The sequence below is a fragment of the Ctenopharyngodon idella genome, chromosome 3, assembly GCF_019924925.1.
Source record: "Ctenopharyngodon idella isolate HZGC_01 chromosome 3, HZGC01, whole genome shotgun sequence".
NCBI lineage: Eukaryota > Metazoa > Chordata > Actinopteri > Cypriniformes > Xenocyprididae > Ctenopharyngodon > Ctenopharyngodon idella.
In genome coordinates, this window is record NC_067222.1 from 13,194,086 (window position 1) to 13,203,996 (window position 9,911).

Below are 9,911 nucleotides of genomic sequence, written 5' to 3' on the forward strand. Positions count from 1 at the left end.
CGCAAACCTGAAGCTTTCAACTGTCCAGGCAAAAAGAGATGATTTACACAGAAATATATCTCCTTTGTTTGAACGCAGAGTTTATTGACTGTTTGGAGATTTTCACAGAGAAACCATCCAATCTGAAAGCGCATGCTTGAATCTTTTATAGAATTGTGGTGTAGAAATGTGCTGATGTATTGCAGGGGTTCTCAACCTTTTGCAACTCATGGCCCACCAATGATTGTTTAAAAACATTCTGATGACCACCTTTCCAAATATGATAGTATGAACACAGAATAACAAAAAAAAAAAAAAAAAAATCAAAAAGTATAATAGTAATAAAGTAATGATATACTCTGCCGTATATCTGTTATGCCACTGTAGCAGTCAGCTATATAGATGAAAACCATCCTTGTATAAAAAAAGACTTGGCAGGTTTACTCAGTAACAATTTATTCCTGTAACAATAACAGGGCAGGTCAGACCAATGACTGGGTCAGACACACAAGGGGAATACTCTTTTAACTAATTAATTAATAATACATCCCCACATCCAGGCTAACATACCTGTAACAACCAGTGATGGGAATAACGGCGTTATAAATAAACGGCGTTACTCTTTCCAGTAATGAGTAATCAAACGATTTACTGTTTCCCCCGTTACCGTTACTGACAATAAAATGTGCCGTTACTATTATTGAGCTCACTGAAGCGATTTTCATCCGAGTATGCTCTCTCTCAGCAATAGGACCTGCAAAGTTTTTTCTCTGGTTGTGTGTGTTGGGGTGGGACACAGGCTAACTGATGATGATTGGTACACTACCAGTCAAAAGTTTGGACACGGTAAGATTTTTAATGTTTTTAAAAGAAGTCTCTTCTGCTCACCAAGGCTGCATTTATTTAATTAAAAATACAGTAAAAACAGTAATATTGTGAAATATTATTACAATTTAAAATAACTGTTTTCTGTTTGAATATATTTTATAAAGTAATTTATTCCTGTGATCAAAGCTGAATTTTCAGCATCATTACTCCAGTCTTCAGTGTCACATGATCCTTCAGAAATCATTCTAATATGATTATTTGCTGCTCAAGAAACATTTCTGATTATTATTAATGTTGAAAACAGTTGTGTACTTTTTTTTTTTTAGGATTCCTTGATGAATAGAAAAGTTTAAAAGAACAGCATTTATCTGAAATATAATCATTTAAAAGCTACTTTATTGTGTCATGAAATGTAATTTTTCAGGCGAGAATGTAGTTGTTTAAAGCTCAAATCTGTGGTTTATTTATAAAGATAGCGCCTATTTGAAAATTTAATCTGACGTTGTGGGAGTTGTGAGATCCAGACGATCACCGGGAGCTCAGCGCTCATGTACCCAGTCGAGAACAGCTGTACCTCAGCTAGTACTTCTGACATTCGCCGCTGGCTCAGATGTCTCTGTAGTGGTTAAAAACGAGATATCATTCATCTTGTGTATAACGGCAATCTTTGGTCTCATGAATTTATAATTTGTTCCTGGGCAAATCGTTTTGGCTGAGGGCAAAGTGAAGTTTCAAAACGTTATATATTTATTTAACTTTAGCGTTGTACTTACTGCGCTGTACATTTGACTGAATTGTTTGCTTGTCTTTATTTCTTATTGTATAGCTTCTCATACTTTATACTTTTATAATGGTTATTATTGATAATTAAAACTGACTTAACAAAAAGAGAGGGTTGTTTTGTCTTATTTCGTTTTATTATAGGTACATGTACGCTACATACAGTGAAGATAATCAGAGTACATATGCACATATTACCTGAACCACACATTAATAAGTTTCATATTTTTTAAATGAAAACGAAAAGAGGCAGGGTTGTGTTTTATATTTTGTTTTGTTATATACCCTACATGAAGTGAAGATAATCAATGCATGCGTTGCCTGAACCACATTTGTATGGCGCTTTTTGTGTTGTCATTCCTCTAGCACGCGCAAGTGATGATTCTCCGTCAACCAATCAACGTTCTGCAGAATATAGCTCCACCCTTTTGGCACCAGTACTATTGGTACTATTGTGCTTGGTACCCCAACGGAAGGGTCCCAAAAAAGTGGTACGGTGCGGTTCGGAATTAGGGTACCATTCACAACTTTTGACAATGCTTTGACACAATCTACATTGTAAAAAGCGCTATATAAATAAAGTTGACTTGACCAGGGCTGGGTAATGACACAAATTTCAAAATTCGATTCAATTTCGATTCACAAGCTTGCAAATCGATTCGATTTCTATTAAATTCGATTAGATTCCATATCAATTATTTTGTATAAGGAACAGTACATGGCAAATTTTCTCAAGGAAAGAAAATCTCTCAACTAATGCTGTAAACTTTATTTTTATATTTTTCAGTTTAATTTATTTTTATTATTTATAAAGTTGTAATTTTTTTTATTTAAATATTTAAGTTCACATTTCTGTTCCAACAAACTTGAAAAATTCTGCTTGATAAATGCTCTAAAACTTTTATGTAAATGATTGACAGTTTTTTTTTAATATTACCTGTTTTATATATTTAATACTTGGTCAGTTTATTGATTTGTTTGGTTAACTTTGGATAAATATTTTATTTTAATACCGTGCAGTGCACAAAATTAAGATTCAAGAGATGGTTCAAGTCAGTGTTCAATAAATGATGATGTTAAGTTTAGAAATGTTGTGCATCCACTTATTATTAGTGTGACATTTTAGCATGCGAAGGAAGGAGAAAACTTCAAGATATCGGCCCTAAAAATCGGCCAAAAAAATCGGCAGCACATATCGGCTATCGGCTGACCCTGACCTCTAAACATCAGCACTGGTTATAGAAAAACATATCGTATGCAACGTTTTTTTTTGTGCGAGAAGACATGACGGAAAGCAGTGACAGCACTCGGGAGATTCATCCTCCAAAAATCCTCCACGCCACAGTTGCAGCTTCTCAGTGATGTCCGATATTGTAAGTAGAACAGTTCTGTTCTGTGTTATTCTTAAGCACTAAAGGCATAAAAAAACATTGTAAAGCACCATAAAGTTTTCGTGCACTATATTCCAAGACTTCTGAAGCCATTCAATAGTTTACTGTGAGGTACAAATGAATATTTAAGTCGTTAAAGTTAATGGAATCTCATCTCTCCTCAGTCCTTCTCCATTCAGCATTCAAACAGCGCGTTGCATTCAGTTAAGCAACTCGATGAAACTCACTCCAAGATCAGTGTTCCCATTATTATACTTTATTTGTAGATAAAGGTATATAGTTCTGCATAAAAAGTACGGAAGCCCTAAACGGCCATGGATTATAATTTTTTTCTATCTTGTTTTGTCATGATCACTACTTAATCTCTGCTGTAAATTACACAAATGTGCCAACAGGTGTCAGTATATTACCAAATTTAACTGATGATGTGCAGTAAATTTCCACTTTACTGTATTAGTTCATATTGGCCCAGATTGTACGAGTTTCGGACAGAGAGAGTCTTCGTGATCGCTTTATTTTGTGCAGTATTGTGTGCGTTAAGTAATTAACTGTTAAATGCTTGAATATGATTATTTTGCTTGAAAGTGTATCTGTTATCGTTCTGACTAGTGCAGGACTCACCACAGTTTCACGACCGCAATAGCTCGGTGTGATACTAAACTTATTGCTTATTAAAGCTAATTTTGATGTCACTGTATAGTATTCTGTTTGCACCTTATTGTGTATCTTTAAGACGCCATTTTAATCATCGCAGTTTCAGTGTTCGTTTCACTCAATGTATATTGATAAGAAATATGATTTATAGCCTTATGTCATTTAATTCAGTGATAGTGTGTAACCTATTTTCTACATTTCTTTGTTGGAAACAACACACATACATAAACACTCTTCTCAAACAGCATCCCAAGATTGTTTTAGCCTATATCAACTGGATTAAAGTTTTGTTTTTTGGAAATCTGGAGTATTGCACCTCTTTTTAATGGAAACTGGAGGAAGACAGTTTAATGATATCACAGCCTATCCTACATGACGAATAAAAATAAACACATTATGTAATATAATTTTATTTCAAACGAATGAGGAAAATAAAGTGGGTTTAATCGAATAATTTTTAGAATTATAGAATAATCTGGCATCTTTCTGAAGGTACTCTGGCTGCGCTTGAGATGTTGAATGCTCTGTTGGACTTTATTTCTTTTTTAAATCACGTCTTTCTACCGCAACACTGGAGTAGAGAACACTATAAATTGTTCTTCACGCACACAGTAACTGAAATTTAAAACTCTTAAAAGAAATGGCTCATTATACTGTTGCATAGATATAATACACGAAGAATATATTATACATCTCTTCCCTTCTGTGCTTTGAACTTTTCCATGTGAAGTGCTGCGCGCTATGACTCAATGTTGTTTCAAGTGCATAATACTTTTACAAAATGAAAGATTATTAATAGCCTATCCAGTTCTGTCCTATCTATCATATGTTGTTGTCTCATTAAAAAACTGTGCTATACATTTAAAAGAAATGTCTTTTCATTTTATAGTATAAATAAATACATTAACTTGTTTTTCATCTATGTATTTTATAACATGTATTTTATAACAATGTATTTAATTTTTCAATTCCTCAGAAAGTGGCCTGAGATGTTTTAAAATCTTATAAAACTGAGATGTATAACTCCATTTTGTACAGTGCACAAAACAATTGTCCAGACAAGATCACTACAGCAATATTATAGTATTAATACCAAAGTCTTCGGATTTCATTTTCAATACAATCAAAAACTGAGACACACAACAGCAAGTCGTGAGTGAGGAGAGTTTGGGCAAGGCGGTGTCCAATTTCTCTGAGATCTTCTCTCCAGATTAGTTTTATTGCTTTATTGCAGGGCGCTTGATCTCAGCTTTTGTCTTAGCAGGAAAATCAAGTCTTACAATAGCCTATGTGAAATAAGCTTTTTCTAGTCAACTAGTAGTTGTTCATTTAAGCTATTAGATGACTAACCACATTTATATTAATTTAATTTCTTAAATACTGGAGAGAATTAACCATAATAATGAGCGGTTACGTAATATAGGCTATATAGCACTCAAGCGCACGCATAAAACTTGCCATTAAGAACCGGCAAAAGTAATGATTATGAATGTAAGAAAAAAACAGCAAGGAGACATTTCAATTGTTTATTAACAAACTAATGTTTTCTGAACCAGTGTCAGCTGAGAAGATGAAGTTGACATTGCGGACTCTCATCATCTCCGCATAGTGAACGTGCCTAGAGAGAGAATGCACATTTCATTCAAATTACATAATCAGAGTAGCCTATTTCTTTTCATTTTTAATTATTTCATTTAAAATTAGAAGTTTCAAGCTTTCTATAGATATATTTCTCATGTCTGTGAGGCAAGCAGCCTATACGCTGAGTTTCGGTTCATTTAGCCTATAAGACGCGCTCCAGTTCACATGCAAGCCTGCATGTCATGATTATATTTGATTCTTATTTATTAAATCCAGGCAATTGGTTGATGAAACACTGATTAAAATTAAGATACAATTTTTACAACATGAAATTCACTTTAAAGAAAGGCTTTCTACAAAACAAAACTTAATGAAGTGGTCAAAATCATGTCTGACCCACTCCATGTCTCCAGATATATTGCGCATCTTATGATGTTTTCTATCTTACTCATGCTGTTCACTTTTCATTATCAAATAGATAAAATTAAAAAAATAACATCATAATAGGCCCATTTAAACAAATATTAAACTAAATACATTTTCTAAATGGCTGCAGAGAAATTTCATGTTGTGAGCAAGAGCGGATCATGAGCCGGATCATGAGTCGAGTCGGAAAAGCAATTTATTTTTAGTCTTATTTGTTGGCCAGTTGTGGTCTGTGCAATAAATATTAAATGTTCTGAACCATCTATTGTGTTTTATTGTTCCACTATAGTAATGATAATATTTACAATAATATATTGAATTTGATAGGTGTCTCTCACATTGTCCCACAGCAACATTAAAATACTGTAGATTAGTGTACAATGTTTTATAATAATAATTTTTCTATTTCGAGTCCATTTTATTCATTTAACATATTTAATATTGGGGGCATCCAAGTTATTTGACATATTTGAACACGCGTGCCATGTCTGTCAGCCGTTTTAACATAGAACCGCCCTGAGCGAGTTCACAGTCCACCATTGCAGCACTGACGAGAACGTCTCCCAAGTGTTTTAGGTGTTCTGTAGATGGATGGATTAAACCACAGAGCTCTCTCCATTTACTCCCTAAATCTGAGCCGCTGAAGACGAGGTGGATTCATTTTGGTTTCGAAGAAAATGCTCCCTCAACTCTACCGAAATTTGTTTATGTCTGCGCAAATCATTTCACACCGGACTGCTTTGTGAACAAATGTCAACACAAAGGGACAATGCAAAACATACAGTCTCCAGAGTGATACGGCAGTAATGAAGGTGAGAGCACTTTATTACAGTTCATCGGAGTTGATTTACGGATATAAAGTTTACCAGTTTATTAAGCACCACCCAAAAAGGCATAAGGTCTTTATATATTTGTTTACTGTTAGTTGTAACAAGTGTTTCTGTGTACTTCACTGATGATAATGCAAAGGAGAGACTTGACTTGACGTGTGTTTAATCATATAAATTCATACGAACAATTAGGTAATTAGAAAATAACAAGATTTGTCAATTAAAAAATAAATAGAAATTAATTTGGGGGTAGTCTACCACTGCCTACACGGCCCACTAGGGCCCGCAGCCCACCAGTTGAGAATCACTGATGTATTGCACCTAGAATACCATATATAATTTTAAGTTTATGCAACTTTGTTTACTTCCAGTGTTCCCATTTACAGTTTAAGAATACATTTTGTGCTGATGCATTATCCAGTCCTGCATGAACAATAAAGCATGTACAATTACATTTTTCATAATGTAGTGTTTATTGTCTTCTTGTAATCAACACTTCAACAGCCAAATGAAGTATGCAAACCAAATGTTGTACACACAGGGTAAGTGATTTGTTTTGTTTTTTGTTTTGTTTTTTTTATGAATTCACAGGTATATGCACTTATACCTGTTACGTCATGGACGTATTATTATTATTTTGTGTGTGGGTATACATTTATTGTAATGTATTGTTGTGTGTAGTGCACAGTCTCTCGCTCTCTCTCTCTCCCTCTCCCTCTCTCTTTCTGGCAGCGCCACTTGATTGAGACCAGCTGCGGCAAGTTAGGTGGAAGAGTGGGAGTGCTTAAATGCAAGAAACGAGGACGGCGGTGCTGTGTCGAGCGTGTTGTGAGGCTCCACGCGTGTCCTGTCCTCTGTCTCCTACCCCAGACTATTCTTGACATTGTTATTGTGTGACCGATGCTGTTGTTGTCAGTGTGTAAGAATTGCTTTCTTTTCACGTGCAAACTCCACGAACGTTTGCTTGGCTGTCTTTGAACAAGCCCTGAACTTTTGCTGGTACGCTTCCGGAACCAATTCGTAAGCTCGCAAAACAGCCAGTTTCACAATATCGTAATTATAACAAGATAATTCATAATATCCACGATCCGTAAACCAGATATTTAACTTATCCATGAAAGAGGATGAATGCAGCAATGTCAGGTCAGCACTCCAAGTTATTACGGGCTGGTCATATAAAATAAATGTTATGAATCGATAACGGTTTATCTAAATAAGGCTTCTAATCTCTTCTCTGAATAGGGATACCAGAGATTGTAATAGGGAGATGAGAGGGTCTGTATGGAGAAAGCGTAACGGCTAACTTAATCACGTGCGGCACCTCTCAGCCTATCGTGTAATGGCAGTGACATCAGTCGCAACATTCCCTAGTCTGCCTTCTCTTAAAAGAATATATTTTTACCAAGCTAAAATCTACATATAGTTCCCAACGAAAGTATTGTTTAGTGTAAAACATGCTGAAGATTAGCAAACAGGCTGTCGATTAATTAAATGATTAGCTATTTCCCCACAAAAGCTGGTTAATCAGCATAGTGAAGCCTCTCATCCATTAACATCCATTCAAAAAACGGCCTCTGGTCTCATTCCCTGCGTACCGCCGGGGGCGGAGCGTTAGCATTAGCCGTTACGCTTTTTTGGCTAAAGGTTGCAGGCTTGCCTTCCAGTGGCTTTGGGGATACCCTACAAATGGCGCCTCGATGACGTCACACGTAATAAACCCACGTGTCTGACAAAGACCGATAGAAAACCCAAAACTAACTTTACCTCGCTCTATGTATTTATTTAGTTCTTCCCTGACCTCTGATGTGGGGTTGAATTTGAAAGTTCAGCTGTGATAGAGTCTTTGAAACATTTTCGGTCGCTACAAAAAAAGGAAGTAGATGATTGTTTGCACGATGCGAAAACGCAAATGTGAGGCTACTAATGAAGTCTGAATTTTTGGTCAAAAGATATTTAAAGTAGCGATTAGCCAGTGGCAGCTGTGTTCATTTCCCTTCCTGCCTGATCTGAACTGCTTTATACTACTTGACCCATATTATTAGCACTTACTTTTCTTCTTTTTCTATTCTCTCTCTATCTATTTCAAAAAAATCCCTGCTACAAGCACTTACTGGTGAAACTGGGACTTGACACAGCGCTTGTATACTGTTGCACTCATGTTGATTTGATTGATTCTATTGTTCTCAAAGTCGCTTTGGAGAAAAGCGTCTGCTAAATTACTAAATGTAATGCTTTATCTGTTTGTTTGTAATTAATTTATTCTTACACAGCTTCGATTAAGTAAGAAAATACGTGTATTGAATAAAAGTGCAAGAGACAAGTGATTACAAATAGTGGAGGAGGGGGGTGGCGAATGTCGGTCCTGGAGAGCCGAAGACCTGCAGAGTTATCTACAATTTTTTTTTTTTTTTTACAATAAAAAAATTAATAAAATAAAAACTCTTCTGCCCGTAGCTCCAAAGTAACCATTAAAACCTAGATTAGCTTGTTGAGATATAATTTGAAGCAAAACTTTTCATGACTCTGGTTTTCCAGGTCCATGTTGTCCACCCCAGCCTCTACTGTTTCCGGTGTCAGAATGAAACCGAAAGTGGTAAAGATAAACAGAAATCATGAACTTACCGCACATTAGTAGAAAAATCTGAAAGAATTTGAAATTGTTCTTCATACTGTCGAAGATTCCAGCAAAATCTGATTTCGATGAATATCATTAATGCTCGCTGTTGTTTCTGAACCACACCCTCCCGACCGACAGCGATGAGTGTGAACAAAACCCGCTAAATACCTACAGAGAGATCTTAATACCGACTGTAACTGATTAATACATTTTCATTATAGTTTATCTGCTACTTAAGAAGAAGAACTTTAACGTTTCCAGATCTGAAAGACTGTAGAGAAGCGCAGGAAACTGTAATGGCGGAGATTATAACGGTTCTCCTTCTTCTTCTTCTTCTGTTTATTTTTATTTTTTGCCGATCTGCATCCAACTATAAGGTGCATTATCGCCACCTACCATACTGGAGTGTGGGCCAATATTTCGTGGATATAATGGGTCAATAATTTTTTAATATATATATTTAAAAAATTATTTAAATTCTGTTAATTAATCCAGTTCTTCTCAAGTAATTTATTAAATTTTCATTATTATCAACTTTAATGCTAACTTCCACAGTACTTTGCTTCCTAATTTCATTCTTTAATATTTCTCTTTCTGTGATGTACTTTTGGAAATTACTTAACATATGTTCAACTGATTCCTCATCCTGACAATGATCACATCAGCCAGTAGGATGTTTTCCTATTAGATGTATTGTTTTATTTAACCCTGTGTGCCCCATTCTCAGCCGTGTGATTATACCCTCTATTTTATTATTTCCTTTACATACCCTTCTACTTCCTACTTTCTCCTGGATTCTATAATAATGTCTTCCTGTTACTGCTC

At 35.3% G+C, this 9,911-nt stretch overlaps 1 protein-coding gene across 43 annotated transcripts in view; it reads right to left on the reverse strand.

The window, feature by feature from the left end:
• Positions 1-9,424, reverse strand: part of LOC127509830 (uncharacterized) — a 502,366-nt gene extending 492,942 nt beyond the window's left edge. For all 43 annotated transcript variants that reach the window (XM_051888896.1, XM_051888897.1, XM_051888883.1 and 40 more), the window contains exon 1: positions 9,092-9,424. In XM_051888896.1, the coding sequence (XP_051744856.1) occupies positions 9,092-9,137 (46 nt within the window). In that variant the 5' untranslated portion in view covers positions 9,138-9,424. The remainder of the gene's footprint in view (positions 1-9,091) is intronic.
• Positions 9,425-9,911: the final 487 nt, after the last annotated feature.